The 23,074-nt window shown below is 43.3% G+C and overlaps 1 protein-coding gene and 1 pseudogene across 1 annotated transcript; one reads left to right on the forward strand and one right to left on the reverse strand.

Annotated features, from left to right (window-relative positions):
• Positions 1-35: 35 nt before the first annotated feature.
• On the forward strand, positions 36-17,658 carry LOC115157347 (leukocyte cell-derived chemotaxin 1). Its single transcript, XM_029705522.1, has 7 exons — positions 36-480; positions 728-868; positions 7,448-7,588; positions 7,749-7,862; positions 15,538-15,691; positions 15,934-16,040; positions 16,806-17,658. Exons 1-7 carry the CDS (start codon positions 310-312, stop codon positions 17,028-17,030), a joined length of 1,053 nt encoding a protein of 350 aa, XP_029561382.1. The 5' UTR covers positions 36-309; the 3' UTR covers positions 17,031-17,658.
• Positions 17,659-19,711: 2,053 nt separating this feature from the next.
• LOC115156448 (protein SGT1 homolog) overlaps positions 19,712-23,074 on the reverse strand; it is a 48,250-nt pseudogene continuing 44,887 nt past the window's right edge.

Genomic DNA, 23,074 nt, shown 5'->3' on the forward strand with positions numbered 1-23,074 from the left:
CACATTATGACAAAGGATTGCTTACATTTTGTAGTCCTACACTGCCTGTATGTGAGTGCCTCTGCCAAGAGATCTGGACATGTTTTCCACAGAAGTTAATGAGTGCACTTGCCCTGTGGTTGTTTGAAGCCCCGAACAGGCTGTTCTTCCTCAGTCTACTCAAAGCCTTAACACCGTCCTACTCTGCATTCCTTATGGAACCCCTGTTCCGAGGCAGGGCGCGAGGCCAACAGAGTGACAGAATTTGAAAACGCATACCTTCCACCATGTCGTTTCCCAGGCCGGTAATATAACACGCCTCTCGCATGAATGGGCAGTTTTGTTCCCCCTGCCCTGTCTCAGAGAGAACGAGAGAGGAGAGAGGAGAGAGAGAGACCTTTGCTCAGGCTCTCAGACCCATTCGCAGCCATGGCCGGGTGTTCAGAGAAAGAGCCCATCGCATTAGCGAGACCCGATGACCTGCAACAGTTTATGCCACCGGTAAGCAGCCTATATCATATATCTTTGCTTTAGTTTCTAAATAATAGAAACGTGTAAAGTGTGCCAGATAGACTACTCTCAGAAAACTTTGTTTGGACATTCCACGAAGACACCTGCTCATTCTGTGGGAGGTGTTGTGGTTGAACTGCACTTTTATAAACGCAACGCATTATAAATACTTTATGAACACTTTTTGAACTTTGTGTAGGTGGCATTCATATGTAAGTGGTTAATGTGTTCACCGCAGGCATACACTGCTGTGGCCGTTAAACCGGCTGCAACCAGCCGCCTGCTGAAGACCGGGATTGTGGTCCTTATCGCCGGGGCAATTCTGCTGCTGTTCGGGGCTATCGGAACGTTTTACTTCTGGAACAACAACGACAACCATGTAAGCATTTAAACATTAGTCCCTCTGACGATAGCGAGTTCAAGAGACATTTGGCCTTGAACCAGCCAGCGACTCTTGTTTTTCAAGAGTCAAGAGGGTAGCTGAATGGAAGCCTTGTATGTTTCTGAGACTGAGGGTCCTGCTGATGTACCGGGGTCGAGAGGTGTGAGCGAGGTAGGCTACTAGGCTACTTAAAAAATATATGTTTTTAATCAATTTGGTAGCTTTAGGCCTACATGAGTTTAAATGCATTGCCTGAGCAAGAATAGCATACTCATTTTGTTAGGAATTTTTCAATGCGTTTAATTGTGTAGGCTTTGGGTGCAGGGTAGTGTCTGTCTGTGCCTGTTTTTCTTGCTGTGGGTGGGCCCACTGGGGAGCCAGGCCCAGCCAATCAGACATATTTTTTTCACACAAAAGGGCTTTATTACAGACAGAAATACCCCCCCCCCCCAACCCCCCCAGACGATCCCGCAGGTGAAGAGCTGGATGTGGAGATCAAGGGCTGGCGTGGTTACACGTGAGTCCGGTTAGACTACTGCCAAATTCTCTAAAATTACGTTGGAGGCAGTTTATGGTAGAGAAATTAACATTCAATTCTCTGGCAACAGCTCTGTTGGACATTCCTGCAGTCAGCATGTCAATTGCACGTTCCCTCAAGACATCTGTGGCATTGTGTTGTGTTACAAAACTACACATATTAAAGTGACCTTTTATTGTCCCCAGCACTAGGTGCAACTTTGTAATGATCATGCTGTTTAATCAGCTCCTTGATATGTCACACCTGTCAGGTGTGTGGATTTATTGGCAAAGGAGAAATGCTCACTAACAGGGAAGTAAACACATCTGTGCACAAAATTTGAGAGAAATAAGCTTTTTGTGCAAATGGAACATTTCTGTTTTTTTTCTTCATTTCAGCTCATGAAACATGGGACCAACACTTCGCATGTTGAGTTTATATATTTTTTGTTCAGTGTAAAATAAAATATAAATTATGTTTAGTTTGAGTTTTGTTCTTCTAAACTTCCAAAATCAAATGGGGTTTTCAAGCTGGTTTTTGAATGGGGTTTTCAAGCTGGTTTTTGAATGGGGTTTTCGAGCTGGTTTTTGAATGGGGTTTTCGAGATGGTTTTTGAATGGGGTTTTCAAGCTGGTTTTTGAATGGGGTTTTCAAGCTGGTTTTTGAATGGGGTTTTCGATCTGGTTTTTGAATGGGGTTTTCAAGCTGGTTTTTGAATGGGGTTTTCGAGCTTCTGAATCAGGTGGCTAAATGCTGCCAGTAGATGCCAATGTTTCACATAGGCCTAGCTTGTGCATCGCTATCCCTAGCTATCACTACCTAACAGGGGAGAAATCAGTGGGCGAACACGGAGTGTGACTGGGCCAAGCTAGAACAACTTCTGAAGTTGCAGGAGCCGTTCGCATGCCACACTGACCGACTTCAGACTGACAGCCAGTTGCTGTCTGATGTGGTGACGTGCCTTCTAAACCTTGAGGCACAGTACCGGTCAACTACTGTTGCAAAACAGAACATCTTGTTTGGTTGAACAGAAACACACACAAGCTGCATGGCTGTGAACTGATAGAGTTGTGATGAAGTGTTGTATTGCTTATGTTTTTGCTGTTGTTGTAGCTGTTTTTATTAACCCTATTGGAAGGAGTTACATGTGATACATGTTTAATATTACAAAACATAACATGTCAAATGTACCATGACTTCATTTTTTTCCCCCCTCTCTCTTTCTGTCAGATAAAGGTAAAGGTACTTGATTATTCTTATATCTACTATTACAGTTTCTAAAAAGCATTGGATTTGTGTAAATATGGGCAAGAGAGTTTCCTTCCATCATAATTCTTGCACCAGACTAGGTGCTTATCCTTTAAATCCAAGTCACATAAGATTGATTTATAATTTAAACCTAACCAAATAAATCCATGTCCTGGCCATGAAGTTGTACGGAGTCCTCTACTGGCCAAAAACCTGTTAGCATGGGCAGCGCCATTGAGGACTTTTACCGTTTTGATTTAGACAACTGGGCGGGACTTCCAACTTCATTGACTGATCCCTCCAGATGACCCTGTTGGCATGACCTGATGACCCGGTTGGAGTCGTGACATCAGGATGGATCAGCCAATTAATTTTACTTGATAAGAAGAAAATTGACTATTTCAAGATGGAGAGGCCCTCAATGGCACTGTGCATGCTCTCACAGAGGAATGGCAGCCGTTTTACAGGCTCCTGACCAATTGTGCTATTTTGTGTATTTCTTTTGCGCTGATCCTAACTTTTTTTTAACATAATGTTTCCGCCATCGTTTCCTATGACCGAAAACAGCTTCTGGACATCAGAACAGCTATCACTAAACTCAATTTGGACGAGGACTTCTGCTTCAATGATTTGGAGGTGAAAGAAGCCCTAATCTCCGACACTCGAAGAAGGCAAAGACGCGGCTATAGAGGTTGGCGCGAGGGCACAGTGATCAGTCTACAGTCGGAGAATTACTAAATCGCCTCTAACCTCTGTTCTATTTACGTGTGCAATCGCTGGAGAATAAACTGGACGAGCTCCATTCGAGACTATCCCATCAACGAGACATTAAGAACTCTAATTCACTACGCTTCTCAGAAACATTGCTGAAAAAGGACATGGATAATATACATCTAGCTGGTTTTTCTATTCATCGGCAGGACAGAATGGCAGAGTCCGGTAAGATCAGGGGGGTGGTGTGTGTCTCTTTATTAACAACAGCTGGTGCGCAATCTCTAATATTAAGGTCGTCTCAAGGTTCTGCTCACCTAAGTTAGAATACCTCATGATAAGCTGTAGACCATACTATTTACCAAGAGAGTTTTCATCTGTATTTTTTGTAGCTGTCTATTTACCACCACAAACCGCTGCTGGCAGTAAGACCGCACTAAACAAGCTGTATAGAGCCATAAGCAAACAAGAAAATGCTCATTCATAGGCGGCGCTCCTAGTGGCCGGTGATTTTATTGCGGGAAAACTGAAATCTGTTTTACCTAATTTCTACCAGTATGTTACCTGAGCAACTAGAGAGATAAAAACATCTAGATCACCTTCATTCCACACACAGAGAGGCATACAAAGCTCTCCCCCACCCTCAATTTGGCAAATCGGACCATAACTCTGTCCTCCTGATTCCTGCTTACAAGCAAAAACTCAAACAGGAAGTACCAGTGACGCGCTCAATACAGAAGTGGTCCGATGAAGCGGATACTACGCTACAGGAGTATTTTGCTAGCACAGACTTGAATATGTTCCGGGATTCATCTAATGGCACATCAGTCACCGGCTTCAACGACATTGTCCCCACAGTGACCATATGTACATATCCCAACCAGAATCCATGGATTAAAGGCAACATCCCCACTGAGCTAAAGGCTAGAGCTGCCTCTTTCATGAGCAGGACACTAATCTGGACGCTTATAAGAAATCCCGCTACTCCCTCCGACGAAACATCAAACAGGCAAATCGTCAATACAGGACTAAGATCTGTCAGAGCTAGAAGCACAAGCATTTCGCTACACCTGCAATAACATCTGCTAAACATGTGTATTTGACCAATAAAATTTGATTTGATTTGAAATACCTTCTATGCTCGCTTCGAGGCAAGCAACACTAAACCATGCGTGAGAGCTCCAGCTGTTCTGAATGACTGTGTGATTACTCTCTCCTTGGCCTATCGGAGTGAGACCTTTAAGCAGGTTAACATTTACAAGGCAGCAGATCCAGACGGATTACCGGGACACGTACTCAGAGCATGCGCTGACCAGCTGGCAAGTGTCTTCACTGACATTTTCAACCTCTCTCTGACCCAGTCTGTAACACCTACATGTTTCAAGCAAACCACCATAGTTTCTGTGCCTAAGAACACCAAGGTAACCTGTCTAAATGACTACCGACCCATAGAACTCACATCTGTAGCCATGAAGTGCTTTGAAAGGCTGGTCATGGCTCACATCAACACCATCATCCCAGAAACCCTGGACCCACTCCAATTCGCATACCACCCCAACAGATCCACAGATTTTGCAATCTCTATTGCACTCCACACTGCCCTTTCCCACCTGGACAAAAGGAACAGCTACTGTTTATGAGAATGCTGTTCATTGACTACAGCTCAGCGTTCAACACCATAGTGCTCTCCAAGCTCATCACTAAGCTAAGGACCCTGGGACTGAACACCTCCCTGGACTTCCTGACAGGCCACCCCCAGGTGGTGAGGGTAGGCTGCAACACATCCGCCACGCTGACCCTTAACATGGGGGCCCCTCAGTGGTGCGTGCTCAGTCCCTGCCTGTACTCCCTGTTCACCCATGACGGTTGGCCGCGCACGACTCCAACACCATCATTAAGTGTGCCGACGACACAACGGTGGTATGCCTGATCACTGACGATGTTGAGACAGCCTATAGGGAGGAGATCAGAGTCCTGGCATTGTAGTGCTAGAACAGCAACCTCTGCCTCAACGTGGGCAAAATGAAAGAGCTTATTGTGGACTACAGGAAATGGAGGGTCGAACATGCCCCTTTCATTTTGATGGGGCTGTAGTGGATCGGGTCGAAAGCTTCAAGTTCCTCAGTGTCCACATCACTAAAGACCTATCATGGTCCGAACACACCAACACAATCGTGAAGAGGGCATTACAACCCCTCTTCCCCCTCAGTAGGCTGAAAAGATTTGGCATGGGCCCTCAGATCCTCAAAATGATCTATAGCTGCACCATTTAGAGAATCTTGACTGGCTGCATCACCGCTTGGTATGGCAACTACTCTGCATGCGACCGCAAAGCGCAACAGAGAGTAGTGCATACGGCCCGAATCATCACTGGCGGTACCAGAGAGCCAAGTCTGGGACCAAAAGGCACCTGAACAGCTTCTACCCCCAAGCACACACACTACATACATTCACACGCACAAAATACACACACACAGGCATATTGACGCCACACGCACACTCACACAGACACAATTTCACACTTCACATACACTGCTGCTACTCTATTACATATCCCGATTAGGGTTGAATGGCGGGAACCCGGTTATCGAGATTTACAGGGATTTACCACCCAAAACCTCCCCCTTAAGTAACTGCGAGAAACCGGTAAATTACAATAAATGATTTATATGAACAGCATGGAGGGAAATGGACTGTTAAATTATATGTGATGTCTAAATCTGGCTTCTCTACAGCCTCTGCATGATGAATCAATGCTCAGGGTGGGGACAGACAGCCCATCTCAGTATGGAGCGCAGTTCACAATGCATGTAGACCTACAGAATAATTTCATCATGGTAACTTTTGTTCTTGTGACAGGTAGGCTTGCATTTGCTGCAGCATAGTCTATGTTACAGTAATATAAAGACCGAATTTACCCATCTCCATCTGGTTTTCAGGGCTCACATTGTTTTTTTTATTGTAAAGATTTTTGTATTTATTTCAGAGTCAGAGTTTTACAATCAAATATGGTTGTTTTAAATCAGTGCACACGCGAGCACTCTTTCGCAGTCTTTCTCTCTCTCCATCAACTACATTCAAATTGATTCCAAAATAGATAATCCTGTTCTAGATTGATATATACATGTCCTAGCCTTCGTCTTTCAAGTAATACAGTCAATGCAGTATTAGCCTTATGTTTAGCTAATTAATGATGGGTGATGCATAATAAGCTTCTAACTTATATCCTCTGTCTCTTGGGAATACGTACCTCCACTGCCCTCTCTCCTTAAAAAAATGCTCCGTAGCTCTTGGAGTCGCAGGCAGGAAAAGCTAGACGAGAATAGCTTGTCGGACATCATTTTTTTCAGCATTTCTTATACCAATAGACTATTTGAAGAGGGATGCAAGCTCTTGTTTGCTGAAAGTTAAATACAGCAGCCAATAGAACTCACGGGTAGTTTCAAAGAAGAGTGAACGTGCGATGGCGGTAGACAATAGAGCCCCACAGTGGAGGTGTCATAATAACTATAAAACCTTTTGTTTTATTGTGGAGACATAAAAACTATGAAATAACACATATGGAATAATGTAGTAACCAAAAAAGTGTTAAACAAATCATAATATATTTTTAATTTGAAATTCTTCAAAGTAGCCACCCTTTGCCTTCATGACAGCTTTGCACACTCTTGGCATTCTCTTAACCAGCTTCATGAGGAATGCTTTTCCAGCAGTCTTGAAGGAGTTCCATCATATGCTGAGCACTTGTTGGCTGCTTTTCCTTCACTCTGCGGTCCAACTATAGGCCAAAAACCCATGCATGTCTCCTAGTCTCCCACGCCTAGGCTACCTTCTATCCCTAACACTAAATAATATAAAAATAAAATAGAAAGATTTTTATCAAATTGAAACTAAATAAAAACTAGTAAATCAAGTCTGAAAACTAACTTCAACTAAACTAAATGCTAAAAACGAATAGGAAAAAAAACATTAAATCTCAAAACAATGGTCACCTCGCACAACCTCACACAAAACTATGATTCCTTCTCCATCGCTCCTTCTTACAGGTATGAAAACATTCACAGTGTGTGTGTGTGTGTGTGTGTGTGTGTGTGTGGTAGGTCTACAACATCCACTACAGCATGAGTATTAACGGTAAGGTGGAGGAGGGCTCTATGGAGATTGATGGTACCAACAACATAGAGAGATTCCGCACCGGCAGCGGAAATGGCGAGGCAGTAGAGGTCCACGACTTCCAGGTTGTAAGTTTGAAAGAACAACAGCAATGACAACAACAACAAAAAATTCTAATTCCAATGGTACATTGAAGTAATTATGTAACATGTTGAATGCACATTGTTCATTCAATTTTAAATGCTTTTGTTATAATCCATTTGCTCTCTTCAATCTCTGTCTCTCCAGGGTATAACTGGTGTCCGTTTCGCTGGAGGAGAGAAGTGTTACATTAAGACCCAGGTCAAAGCTCACCTGCCTGATGTGAAAACTCTCAACAAAGACTCACTTCTGTTCGACCTGGTAGGAATGACCTCAGCTCTCTTACTGCCTCTCCCTATCCAGTCTCCCTCTCCCTCTGTCCACAGGCGTAACACAGTTTCTCTGGGGCCCCTGGCAAGGTCGCCGTTTGTTTTAGCTAATGGATAAATGTTTATTGGTAGGCCTATTTGGTCGTCATTTTCTCAGGTTAAGCCTAACATTTCACGAAGCTATACACGGTGTCACAATGCTGATTTTTTTTAACTTCTGGCTTGTGGCAATAATATAATTCAGTCATTAAAGTTCAAAATTCAAACAATGCAGATTGTCAAATTAATTTCCGATACAACAGAATACTAATCAGCTAGCAATTGATATTTTTTTAATATACAGCTGAATATATAGGCAACCTGAACCTGCATGACATGAGCTGTCCTCGCCTTCTCACAGCTTGGATAGAAAGTAAAACCAGTCTATTAATGTAAAAAAAATACTGTCAGTCCACCATCCAAACACTAGCTTAGTAGGGATTGTTTCATTATGAAGTGTACTATCTATAGCTACTGTACCAGTCCAACGTCTGGATACACCTTCTCATTCAAAAGTTTTTATTTTTTACTATTTTCTACATTGTAGAATAAAAAAACAATTGGGTTAGTTTCTCAATTGGGTTGAGGTCGGGTGATTATGGAGGCCAGGCCATCTGATGCAGCACTCCATCACTCTCCTTCTTGGTAAAATAGCCCTTACACAGCCTGGAGGTGTTGGGTCATTGTCCTGTTGAAAAACAAATGATAGTCCCACTAACCCCAAACCAGATGGGATGGTGTATCCCACTAACCCCAAACCAGATGGGATGGTGTATCCCACTAACCCCAAACCAGATGGGATGGTGTATCCCACTAACCCCAAACCAAATGGGATGGCGTATCCCACTAACCCCAAACCAGATGGGATGGCGTATCCCACTAACCCCAAACCAGATGGGATGGCGTATCCCACTAACCCCAAACCAGATGGGATGGCGTATCCCACTAACCCCAAACCAGATGGGATGGCGTATCCCACTAACCCCAAACCAGATGGGATGGCGTATCCCACTAACCCCAAACCAGATGGGATGGCGTATCCCACTAACCCCAAACCAGATGGGATGGTGTATCCCACTAACCCCAAACCAGATGGGATGGCGTATCCCACTAACCCCAAACCAGATGGGATGGCGTATCCCACTAACCCCAAACCAGATGGGATGGCGTATCCCACTAACCCCAAACCAGATGGGATGGCGTATCCCACTAACCCCAAACCAGATGGGATGGCGTATCCCACTAACCCCAAACAATGTAGAAAATAGTTAAAAAATTAAGAAAAATCCTGAAATGAGTAGGTGTGTCCAAACTGTTGACTGATACTGTATAATACCGTCTTTAGAGTCTTTAGCTGCGATTTAGGTGCTATTTATAATATTTTTATAAAAATTACACATCAAATAGCCTAACAATGAGGAAGAAAGTAGTTGGCTTGAGGATAAATTCAGCTACTATTTATTGTCTCGCTAATAGCCTACACAAATGGACTGCAATATTCAAGGTAAATTAAATGAGGCCTAAAACAAATTAAATCCAACTTGAGACTCCCTTGGTCTCCTGAAGTCCTCCTTTTTTGTGTGCAAATGTTTTCACCACGGCTTGTAGGTCCTGGTTGCGGTCCGACTGTTTTCTATACTGGGTATTGCCAACCCAGACAATCTTTCCTGAGACATTGTGAATTATATGTCCATTGCGCTGCACACAATTTAAACTTATTTTTGAATGATGCATGCCAAGATATACCAGAGATAAGGGACTGTTGATATTCCTCAAACTCAATCATCAATTCATCAGTAAGAACGAAAATCAAACCACTTTATTTGTTATATTTTGCAGAACAGTTGTCTGCAAAATATGACAACCTGTTTGTATCTGCTGATTTATTGTCTGTCCAATATCCAGAGGACCTGACCCCAGAGCTTCCTATTCAGTTAATCTTGTTCCGTAACGTGTTGAGGCCAGCAATTAAGGAGAATGAGAAATGCAATGAAAGATATTGCAGAACTGCTTTAATTTAAGCACTCCTCCCTTCTGCCTAGTTTCTCTTATGTTGCTACGACAATCAAGCAGTTTTTAACATCCCTGTAACTGTCGTTTCTGCAGAGAGCTCGTTCTCTAAACTAAAACTCATAAAGAACTACATAAGAAGCATTAGGCTCTCTGTCTCATATGAACTTTAGAACACCTGATTAAGCTCCACTCATTGCACTGTCACCATCGTAGCCTTGACCACGACATTTGTTCATGGATATCCCCCTTATACTTTCAATCAGCTTAATTGTTTATTTTTCAAGGCCTGAGGAACTTTTTCAGTCACATTCCTGAAGCCCAAGAAACAAACACTTAGCTTCCTGGTACATATGGAAATCAAAAAAGGTATATTAATAAATGTATTTTTAGAAGGTTTCTGTCAAAATGATTTATTACATTAAAAAAAGAAATAGACATTGATGACAGGCACATGGGCCCGCAGAGCTCATGGGCCCCTCAGCCTTGTTGGGCCTGCGGGTGTGTCCGGTACGCCAGTGCCTCTGTCTCTCTCTCTCTCTTTCCGTTTCTCTCTCCCTCCCTCTCTTTCTCTCACTCTAACACTTGCGTGCTACTTCACTCATCACCTTCCTCTGTGTGTCTCTGTCTGTCTAAAGGTGAAGGTATCAGGTCAGAGAAGTTCTGGGTTACCTATCTGACCACGACACACACCTATCAACTGTCAGATACGGTTAACATTGGCTGAGGGTTGGGGGGCGGGGTAGGTATAGGGACTGAGGTAATTTAAGCGATTACAGGACAGATCTAAGATGAACTGAGTGGTTGACTCTGGCTGGGTTAGCTGTGTGTGGATGTGTCTGCCGTGGCGGTGTGTGTGTGGTTAGTTGGCCTGGATGTGTTTAGCCTGAGGGCTTGTAAAGGGAAAGGAAGAGATTGTAGTAGATTGGCATCCAGACCCAAACATGAGCTCTCTCTCTGGCCTGGAGGGGCTCTTCTGCCACAAACTATATCCAAACAAGACCTGTGATCTGGCCTCACCTGACACAAGGAACTCCCCACCCCCTATGCCCCAAGTCATGTGTTATAGCCCTGACTGTCATGTTGTCCATTTCTCTCAGAGTGAAGCCAGTTTAGAAGAATTTGATGGTGAACATCTATCTATTCATGTTCCTCTATACTGGTGTTGTTTTTTTCCCCTTAATGTAGCAACTTAATGAACAGCCAGAGAAGGTCATGAGCCAGTAACCCTGCAGTCAGGAGAAGGACATAAAGTTCCAGCTCACATACAAGGAGACTAACATACATGGAGACTAACATACATGGAGGCTAACATACATGGAGGCTAACATACAAGGAGGCTAACATACAAGGAGGCTAACATACAAGGAGACTAACATACAAGGAGACTAACATACAAGGAGACTAACATACAAGGAGGCTAACATACAAGGAGGCTAACATACAAGGAGACTAACATACAAGGAGGCTAACATACAAGGAGGCTAACATACAAGGAGGCTAACATACAAGGAGGCTAACATACAAGGAGGCTAACATACAAGGAGGCTAACATACAAGGAGGCTAACATACAAGGAGGCTAACATACAAGGAGGCTAACATACAAGGAGGCTAACATACAAGGAGGCTAACATACAAGGAGGCTAACATACAAGGAGGCTAACATACAAGGAGGCTTTAAAGTACTGTTAGCAGCTGTCAAGTTATCAGAGAGCTAGTGGCAGGATGTTGGGGGGGGTGGACTGTGAGCTGTGGAGCTTCACACACACACACGCACACTCGCACACTAGTGCTGAAAGATTGATGCTTTTTGAGGTCTGTTTGGTTTTGGTTTGATTATTTAAAAAATAATCACGTTTTTCGATTTTGGTTTCGATCATTTCAAAAAACATTTAATGCACTACTCATTAGTGGGTTGATGCTGTAACAACACAGAATAAAACCATGAGTAAAAGCCCCATGATGGTAGTGACTGAACATTACTGCTTATCACTTATTAACCATCATTTATTCACATTACTTTAATAAAATAGTTCAGTTGTTGTGTATTTTACTTTTGTTTTATTTGATTACTTTATTATTTAATTCCACGTCATCATCTCATCTGTCTGTCTGACAAAATCACTATTTTAGTAGTTCTTCAAAGTAAATAAGGCATACTTTTATGACTGCTGAATATAACTATCGATCACTTAGATCATGTATTTTCAGGTAGAGATACCTCGCAAAGCAACTGCTCTCTATCCCTCTCCGATCCTGCAGTGTTCTGTCTATTTTACATAGCAGGTGTAAAAGAAACACAGACCGGACAAGTAGGCGCGCAAGGGATTATGGTCATTGTAGTTAATTACCATGTTTTCTGCGCTAAAATATGAAGAATATTGTCCTGTTGGAAACTACAACTCCCTACTACATTGCACAGTTCGGGCTTGAACGGATTTATCTCTAGAGAAACGGCTGCAATGTGCGTAATGAGCTCACGGAAAAAAAACTGAATTCAAATAATTTAGTCATTAGTTGTTTAAAAAGTGGAAAATATAATTTTTGGTAAATCGCTCAGCACTATACACACGTGTACACACACACACTGGCACATGCCTCTCAGAGAGAAGGATTGCTTTTGCTTGTGAGTCATGTTTTCACACTCTCGGTCTCTGGCCAAACTGGGACGAGGTGGGTTGGATCGACACACTGATCTTAACAACATCTGAACAAGCCTGTCAAGCTGTCACAGTGCTGCAAGTTGTGTTTGTGTGTGTTTCTCTGTGTGTGTGTGTGTGTGTGTGTGTGTGTTTGTGAGTGTGTGTGTAAGCTGTCCGTGTGCCGAAATGAGGCCGTCTGATTATTTAAATCAGTTAGCGCTGCATATGCACCATGCACACATCATTAAACATCATGCAGGGCTGTTCTCTCTCTCTCTCTCACTCACACACACACACACACACACACACACACACACACACACACACACACAGTACATGACTCTCTGCCTTGTAAACAGCCATTTATTTATTCTGCGGTGTGCCAAACTTTGTGTGTGTGTTCGGCTCAGATAGGGAGATGTGGTTATAATAGTAGCTGCAGGCTGGTCATCTGCTGTAATTTAGAGTGATGGGAAATATGGGTCAGATAAACTCTTATCAGTCTCGCGGGGGTGACACACACACACACACACACACACACACACACACACACACACACACACACACACACACTGGGTCAGATAAACTCTTATCGGTCCTGCAGTGGAGGACCCTTGCTGTTGTTTGTCCCCCAAGCTAATAATTTAAAATGAAAAAGTAATCTGTTGGGTTAGATGATAACATTCCCCTGACTAGCTAATAACTATTTAATAACTATCTAATAACTATTTAATACCTGTTTAGTAACTAGCAACACATGTTTATTACTCTAATAATACAATGTTATTACCATGTTATTAGTGAAGGCTGTGTGTCTGTGTCTGTCTGTGTGTGTGTCTGTGTCTGTGTGTGTGTTTTTGATCTAGAAATCAGATGATATACTTTTTAAAATGTAGGTCAAGTTTTTCTGTACGCTTGTAGACTTAATGTGAATGTTTCCTGACATTGTTTGAGCACCTAAATACTGGAGAGAACCTGAAGGTTTTTTCATCAACAGAAGAGCTACTGGGTCATTACACGAGATGAGTGCCTTTGCGTTCCTTTGATATTTTAAGTAGAAACTGTGCACCAATATTACATATCAAAAGCCTGCAATATTAAATGAAGTTGCCTTTGGAGAATTCAATAAATCAGATTTTTAATATAATAATAATTTATTAAATGTCTAAATTGCTTTTCATAACAATCTGAAAGCTCTTCAAAAGCAAAAAAACAAACAAGCAATACATCATGAGATCACTAGCTATAGTTAGGTCAACCAGTACATCATGAGTTCACTAGCTATAGTTAGGTCAACCAGTACATCATGAGATCACTAGCTATAGTTAGGTCAACCAGTACATCATGAGATCACTAGCTATAGTTAGGTCAACCAGTACATCATGAGATCACTAGCTATAGTTAGGTCAACCAGTACATCATGAGATCACTAGCTATAGTTAGGTCAACCAGTACATCATGAGATCACTAGCTATAGTTAGGTCAACCAGTACATCATGAGATCACTAGCTATAGTGAGGTCAACCAGTACATCATGAGATCACTAGCTATAGTGAGGTCAACCAGTACATCATGAGATCACTAGCTATAGTTAGGTCAACCAGTACATCATGAGATCACTAGCTATAGTTAGGTCAACCAGTACATCATGAGATCACTAGCTATAGTTAGGTCAACCAGTACATCATGAGATCACTAGCTATAGTTAGGTCAACCAGTACATCATGAGATCACTAGCTATAGTGAAGTCATTGTGTGCATGCATCCTCCAAAGATGGAGAGGGACAGTTCATGGCTTGATCAGAGGAAGGTGGTCAGAGAGATGGTTGATGAAGGGTCTGGTGACGAATATGTAGAGGACTACTCTGGGGACCAGCCTGAGTCATGTAGCTACTGGTCTTCTCCTTCGCAATGCATGGCGCCCACTTGGCTGATGCCTCAGCAGCTCTGGGTGCCAGAAAGCTCACCACACACAGTTATGACTAAAGGCTTGCTCTGTCAACCCTGTGTCACTTCTATCAAGATTTTAACCCACTTAGTCCCACATTTTATCCAAGTTTAAATTGTAAAGCCCTACTTATTTTGTTGCTTTGACAAAGTTACTTCTGAAGATTATTATTTACGTCTGTCCCTCATTTTAAGGTCAACCCTGTTATGTGAACTGAACTCTCATTTTAATATGGTGAAACTATTCCTTAGGAAAAAAAACATTGACCATCTAATAGTCAAATCCTAGAGTTAAAGAATGTGAGATGGTTCCACTCTTTTTGGCCATTTTCTGGTGTTTTGTGGTGGAAAACTAAGCAGGTCGAGTATAACACGTCAACCCTGTTACCCATAGATAGACAGACTAGAAATGTTTTTGCCACTCCCTGTTGCAGACAACAAGCTTCCATTCCCCCTGTCACAAAGAGATTTATGACTGATTAATGAAGAAATCATCAAGCCTGTTATGGTTAACCCTGTTACTTTATTTGGCACTTATATTTTTTACGTCATGAAATTGGAAAATGTGCTGTTTATTAAGTTGAAGATGTGCTCTTTATGACAGAATGTTAAAATGAGGTGAAATGAAAAATAAATTGACCAAGTTACCTTTCTCAAAAGGCACCGAGTTGGTGGAACAACTCTGTCTTTTCTACTCAGTTCTACCTCAGGGCTTCATAAAGTACCTCATAAAGTACCTTTGTTAGATAAATCTAACATCTATCTAACGAACACTAGGTCAGAAACTATATATTTACAAAAAGCACGAGGGATTTCCCTGTTTTAATATGTACTTTGTTATTGGTTTCATTAAGAAAACATGCAAAAGATTTAAACAGAAAAGGGGGAACGAGAAAGAACAAACTACATTAAAACAAGAGCCCGTGTCTGTCTGTCTGTCAACTTTTTATAGTCGAGAGCTACTTATATGATTTACATTTCAATGTTTATCGTGTATTTATACCCCCCCCCCGTCTTTCTCTCTCCAGGAGGATGAGGTGATGCCTGCTAAATTTGAGGAACAGTCACGGATCTGGGTGGCAGCTGACATGCCCCTCTCTGACCCCGCCTTCCTCAGCGCCAAGATCCGTGATTTGTGTGGAGACCTGCCAATCTTCTGGCTCCGCCCCACCTATACCAACAGTACCCAATCAGCCCTTTACATTATCACAGAACAACAATAAGTTATGAAAGTGACTCCAAGCAATGCACATAGCAACATGATGCACTGGAGATATGCAAAACAGTACAATTAGTAGTTTTTTTGCAATTAGTATTAGCAATGTAGGTGTGCTTCCTTCAAAAGTGGCTCCAATAATGACCAGATGTCAAATTATGTTGTGTTGGCTTCCATAGTGTATTGACTGTCTCTGTGCTCTCCCCAGGTGGGCAGAGGAAGAGGAGGGTGGCCCCTCATCAGCGTCGCCAGGCACCCGGGGCAGAGGAGGAAGTGGACCCGGAAGCAGAATTTAACCCCGAGAACCCCTATCACGTGAGTCCCCCCAACCAATCAGTCAGTATGCTGTGTTACTCGAGATTCCCGCAGCAGAGCACTAATATTTGGCCTTCATTGACAGTGTTTGCTGTGTCACCACTGGGCCTATTCTAACAGCCAGACCACATCCTCTCTTAGATATATAATGTTATGTTCACACGCTTATGTCAACAGTTGAGTGTCTGACAAATGGTTTCTGTCCTGGTCCCGTCTCTCTCCCAGCATGCACAGCTGTGTGAGCAGGAGCAGATGTTGGGGTCACAATGTCACCCCGACCGTGTGTGATTATGTGAGTGAGCCTGTCACTCAGAGCGTGTGTGTGTGTTTGCCTGTCACGCCGAGTCTGTCTGCGCCTCATGAACTCCTTTAGAATACCAAACTAAAGTCCCATTGAGCCTTTCAGGAGTGTAAATTGCTCCCCTCCTGCCCCTCTGTCCATGTGTAGACCCCCAGACTTCCCCTAATCCTCACCGCTCCTCCTTCTCCTTCCCCTGAGAGAAATAGACAACCCCAGACTCCCACAGACACAGAACCAGACTATTTGCATTTAAGATTAATAATTGAATGAGAAATATAATTCTACACAGAAACACATTATACATTTATACACATACATTAATGGCTTTAGAGAATAGTTTAAAAAATGTGGCTATTATCAGTATTTCACTCTGACTCTCACTCCCTTTCTGTCTCCCTCTATCCTCCTACTTCTCCCCTCTATCTGCCTTTCCTCCCCTTCTGTCCCTCTCACTCAACATAAAGCGTGGCCTGGATGGCGATGAGGGCACCATGACCTTTGACCCCATGCTGGACCACCAGGGCGTGTGCTGTACGGAGTGCCGGAGGAGCCACACCCAGTGCCAGAGGATCTGTGAGCCCCTGGGCGGGTTCCAACCCTGGCCCTACCACTACCGCGGTTGCAGGGTAGCCTGCAGAGTCATCATGCCCTGCCATTGGTGGGTGGGACGCATCCTGGGCATCCTCTAAACACCCCTCAACCAGCCCTGGACTAGTAGAGTCCAGAGAGAAGGAGAGGCGGATAGAGAGAGAAGAGGGTAGGTGGATTTGGGCAAGGGAGAGGGAAAAAACTAATAATTCAAGGATATTCAGTTTTCCATCATAATATCTGCTATAACACAGACTACAATACCATATGACATACAGTACATGTATGCTCATACAATACTCTAGAAAAGAGTGATCTTGTCACCTTAAACGAAACATATCAAAGTAACATCAGTACAGATTTTATATCAATTATATATAATATGATCTGTGATAGTTATAATGATTTGTGGAAACTTGTATGTAAAGATCTAACACCTTTCCTTTTAGCTTTCTGATGTAAATAAATGTAAAAAGTATTCTGTAGGCTGAAATATGAGTTGGAGGACTAGACTATGTCAGCTGTGCATGCCTTTAGGTATTCATCATGCTAGTGAGAAATGTTTCTGTCCTAACTATTTCTTAACCATTTCTCCAGAAGTAGGGCCTACTAACAACATGTGATGTTTGCTTTGTATTTCTCCTCAAAAGTAACTGTATTTCCCATCAGCATTAAATAACTATTTCAAAGTGCAATTTCAATGAATAAACCTTTTTTTAAGTAAACATATATAATTCATTTTTGCCATTCTTATTGCATAGCAACACATTACTTCAGTAATGTACTGTCCTCAATACATAAGTGGCCCTTCAAACTGTATGTTGCAAATGAGTCTGTATTGATAGACTCCCTGTGGCTCAGTTGGTAGAGCATGGTGTTTGCAACGCCAGGGTTGTGGGTTCGATTCCCACGGGGGGGCTATCAAAAAAAATGTATGAAATGAATTGAAATGTATGCATTCACTACTGTAAGTCGCTCTGGATAAGAGCGTCTGCTAAATGACTAAAATGTAAATGTAAAAAATGTATTGTATGGGTCAACAGCAGAGATGAATGCTACAGCATGCATGCAGCCAAACACACTGGAGTTAATATGTAAAATATACTAGTTGATCCATAAGGTGAAAACTTTGAGAGCAGCAGAGTTTCAGAGATCTAGAAGTTTTTAATAAGACTGCAGCCGTCATGCTGAGATCTTACCCACGATGCAAAGTGCTTAACTCCTTTTGATGTTAGTAGAGCAGCTTCAGGCAGGGGGCTGTGTGTGTGCGTGAGATGCGGTTAAAGAGTTTTAACCGAAGCCATTTGATCGCCACGACACCTGAAACAATGTGCAATGAATTTAACACAACTCAGTGAGGAAGGGAATGGGTGTGTGTATTTTTCACTTAACTCAGTGTGAGGGCTGATGATGCAGTTCGATCCATATTAATGCCCCTGCACTTAACGCAACGCCCACTCACAGCAGAGAGCAGCAGAGCGTAGTGTGTGAGGATGAGGTCTACTCCCTCTAATATAGTACATTAGATCAGTACAGGATTGGGTGTGTTGGTATTGGTGATTGACGATGCTAGCTTTCTTTTGGGCCACCTTCAGTAGCCAAACGTTGCAGATCAAATCTGCTCTATTCGTGGCATTTTATTCCTTTGTTGTACATAACATATGTTTATCTGAACGTTTAAAATTCGTTGTCCTTCTGAACACGCCCCAGGTCTCTTAGACAACATTACACACAGTGAAACAAAGAGCTGTGATCCAGAAACAAAATAATGTATTTTCATTGAAGTTTGAATCACATTGAGGAAAAGGAAATTCAAATCCGACTTCCATTGCATGACTGTATTGCTGCTGATGTGGAAAAAGATTCTAGTATTCTTATACAAGTATATAAAAAAAATCAAAACATTTCACATATTTTGTATTCTTTCCAAGTGGCAAATGGGATGACATAAACGCCCCTAACCTCCCAGCCACCCCGGATAAAGAAAGGCTCTAAACACAATAACAGCCACAAGAGGTGAAAAGGGTTTCCCAACCTTTCAGTCCAGGAATCAAGTTCAACCCTACACTACCTTTACCCAAATTGGCCATTCAGATGATTCCCAGTTTTTCTATTATATATATGATAGACAGATGTATCAATTAACCTCTTTATAGTGTTTGTGAGAATGGTTAAACGCTAGGTTTACTAGTGGTTCCTGGACTACGGCGAAAAGCACCAAAGCCCCAAAACCAATATTGACAGACGGACTGGAAGGTGGAGGGAGGGAGGAGTGGGTTTGGGGGAATAAAGTGCACATGTCCATCGGAGGCAAAGAGGAGAAAGCAATATCACTGAAGCTGGAGACTCATCTCCCTCACTAACTTTAAGCACCAGCTGTCAGAGCAGCTCACAGATCACTGCACCTGTACATAGCCTAACTACCTCATCCCCCATACTGTTTTTTATTTGATTTATTTTGCTCCTTTGCACCCCAGTATCTCTACTCGCACATCTATCACTCCAGTGTTTAATTGCTATATTGTAATTATTTCACCACTATGGCCTATTTATTGCCTTACCTCCCTTATCCTACCTCATTTGCACACACTATATATACTTTCTCTATTGTATTATTGACTGTATGTTTGTTTATTCCATGTGTAACTTTGTTGTTTGTGTCGCACTGCTTTGCTTTATCTTGGCCAGGTCGCAGTTGTAAATGAGAACTTGTTCTCAACTGGCCTACCTGGTTAAATAAAGGTGAAATGAAAAAAATATATTAACAGACAGGGCCTGGGAGGAGGAGGGGGGGGGGGAAGATATGGGCAATCCATTTGAGGCAGAGAGCGAGAGTGTTCTTCAGTACTTCTTAAACTCCATGTCATCAGGAGGGCTCATCTCTACTGTTCTCTTCCCGACGTCTGTCCAGTTGGTGCTCAGGACTGTACCACCCGACTCCATCTACAGGGGGAGGAGAAGAGAGTCAGTGATACTGACTGTGTACTGCTAAAACAAAAACATCTTTCTCTGTTCCTCTCGTGGTGTGTGTGTATACCCACGAAGGATTTGTTTATGGCCCGTTTGACCTTGTCAGTGCCGTCACAGTAGATTTGTTGAAAGAGTTCGTCGAGCGCTGCGTCTCCCTCCAGCTTCTCCTTCTTCTCCTCCTCACTGATGTCCCCCATCACCTTGTCACAGTTACGGCTGGAGGCAGTCGATGACGGGTACTGGTCTACACAAGAACACACACGCATTAAAAAGGTTTCAGTACCACAAACCAGTTCTGAATTTGTTATATGTTAGTGTAAGGGAGAGAGCGCAAAGGTGGAGAGAGCACGCGTGTGTGTGTGACGGAGAGGAACTGACTGGGGATGAAGTGTTTGACATTGGGCTCCTGTCCCTCTCCCTCCTGATCCCCTCTGTCTTCTGCATCTTGACCTCCACCTAAGAGAGCGGGAATGAGGGGAGAGCGAGCGAGAGGACAGAAAGAGAGCAATCGGACAGAAAGAGGGCAAGAGAACAGAAAGAGAGCACGAGCGAGGACAGAAAGAGCGAGAGGAGAGAAAGAGCGAGAGGACAAAGAGAGAGCGAGAGGAGAGAAAGAGCGAGAGGACAAAGAGAAAGCGAGAGGACAAAGAGAAAGCGAGAGGACAAAGAGAAAGCGAGAGGACAAAGAGAAAGCGAGAGGACAAAGAGAAAGCGAGAGGACAAAGAGAGAGCGAGAGGACAAAGAGAAAGCGAGAGGACAAAGAGAAAGCGAGAGGACAAAGAGAAAGCGAGAGGACAAAGAGAAAGCGAGAGGACAAAGAAAGAACGCCAGTGAAAGAGGGGGGAGAAAGAATGAGAGCGGAGGGAGAGAAGAGGTAGTTGTTACGTCTAAATAGGGCTCAACACAGAAGTTCAGAAGATGGTAGCTCAGACAGAGCCCACCAGTCTCTTAGTGGTGTGATCAGCTCACGACAGACACACAGGGATATGCGGGGGCACAGCCCACACCCAGATCTTCCAGACCGAGCGCTAATGAGACGTCTGTCAGATTGAGGGGCCGGAGTGTGTGTGATCAACACAGCTCAATATACTGGTGTGTGTGGGTGAGAGCTATCATTCTGTCGATCACAGCGGCAGGAGCACACATTTTGGGACAGATCATTACATTGGAGAAGAAAGGAGACAAGAAGATGAGAGGAGAGCCGCCACCATCCACACCCACTGAGCTGCAGTGACAGGCCCCATACCAGTGGGACATGCAATCTGCTGAGTTCTCCAGTACCCCCGTCATCTTAGGTTTGTTTGTGTGTAAGTAACTGTGTGTGTGTTCAGAGACGGTCTGATAAAGTAAGTAGGGGATGCGCTGGCATGTTGACGCAATTAAAGAACATTTCTGCTCGGCAGGGAGATGGGATTGTTCATTCATGAAGGTGTCAGGAGTAGATGCCAGAGCCTCAGAGGACACACATTCAGACAAGAGAACTGATTACAGAGCTAACAGAGGAGCTCAACACTAACCCAAAACGACTCTACTAGGACAGAATGGCACACTATATATACACACACAAGTATGTGGACAAATTAGTGCATTCGGCTATTTCAGCTCCATCTTTTGCTGACAGGTGTATAAATTCGAGCACACAGACATGCAATCTCGATAGAGAAACATTGGCAGTAGAATGGCTCGTACTGAAGAGCTGAGTGACTTTCAAGGTGGCACTGTCATGATGCCCCCTTTGCAACAAGTCAGTTTGTCAAATTTCTGCCCTGCTAGAGCTTCCCCAGTCAACTGTCAGTGCTGTTATCGTGAAGTGGAAACTTCAAGGAGCCACAACGGCTTCGCCGCGAAGTGGTAGGCCACAGAATCTCACCGAACGGGACCGCCAAGTGCTGAAGCGCGTAGCACATAAACATTGTCCACTCACTACCGAGTTCCAAACTGCCTCTGGAAGCAACGTCAACACAATAACTGTTCGTTGGGAGCTTCATGAAATGGGTTTCCATTGCTGAGCAGCCGCACACAAGCCTAAGTTCACCATCCGCAACGCCAAACATTGGCTGGAGTGGTGTAATGCTCACCGCCATTGGACTCCAGAATACTGATGAATCACGCTTCACCATCTGGCAGTACGACGGATGAATCTGGGTTTGGCGGATGCCAGGAGAACGCTACCTGCCTCAATGCATAGTGCCAACTGTAAAGTTTGGTGGAGGAGGAATAATGGTCTGTAGCTGTTTTTCATGATTTGGGCAAGTGAAGGGAAATCTTAAAAGCTACAGCATACGACATTATAGACAATTCTGTTCTTCCAAATTTGTGGCAACAATTTGGGGAAGGCCCTTTCCTGTTTCAGCATTGCAATGCCACTGTGCACAAAGCGAGGTCCATACAGAAATGGTTTGTCGAGATCGGTGTGGAAGAACTTGACTAGCTGCACAGAGACCTGACCTCAACCCCATCAAACACTTTTTGGATGAATTGGAACGCTGAATGCGAGCCAGGCCTAATCGCACAACATCAGTGCCCGACCTCACTAATGCTTGTGGCTGAATGGAAGCAAGGCCCCGCAGTAATGTTCCAACATCTAGTGGAATGCCTTCCCAGAAGAGTGGAGGCTGTTATAGCAGCAAAAGGGGCGACATACTCCATATTAATGCCCATGATTTGGAATGTCCACATACACCACATGACCAAAAGTATCTCAAATATTAGGACTGACTGACCCATGTTCAACTGCTGTCCACAATTGCAACCTCCATGGCCACCATGGATATTATTTGACCCTGCTGGTCATCTATGAACATTTGAAAAAATCTTGAAAAACGATCTGGCTTTACAACCAGAAGAGGACTGGCCACCCCTAGGAACCTGGTTCCTCTACAAGTTTCTTCCTAGGTTCCTGCCTTAATGGGGAGTTTTTCCTGGCCACTGTGCTTCTGCATTGCTGGCTCTTTGGGGTTTTAGGCTGGATATCTCTTAAGCACTTTGAGACAACTTTGTGAGAAAGGGCTATATGAAATACATTTGATTGATTGATGGAACCCTCCACTTTGACCTTCAATGTTCTTCATAGTACAGTACATTTGGAAATGATTCAGATCCCTTGACTTTTTCCACATTGTTACGTTAAGGGCCTTATTCTAAAATTGCTTAAATAGTTTTTGCTTTTCTCAA

Source organism: Salmo trutta, chromosome 21 (genome assembly GCF_901001165.1).
Source record: "Salmo trutta chromosome 21, fSalTru1.1, whole genome shotgun sequence".
In the NCBI taxonomy this organism is placed as follows: Eukaryota; Metazoa; Chordata; class Actinopteri; order Salmoniformes; family Salmonidae; genus Salmo; species Salmo trutta.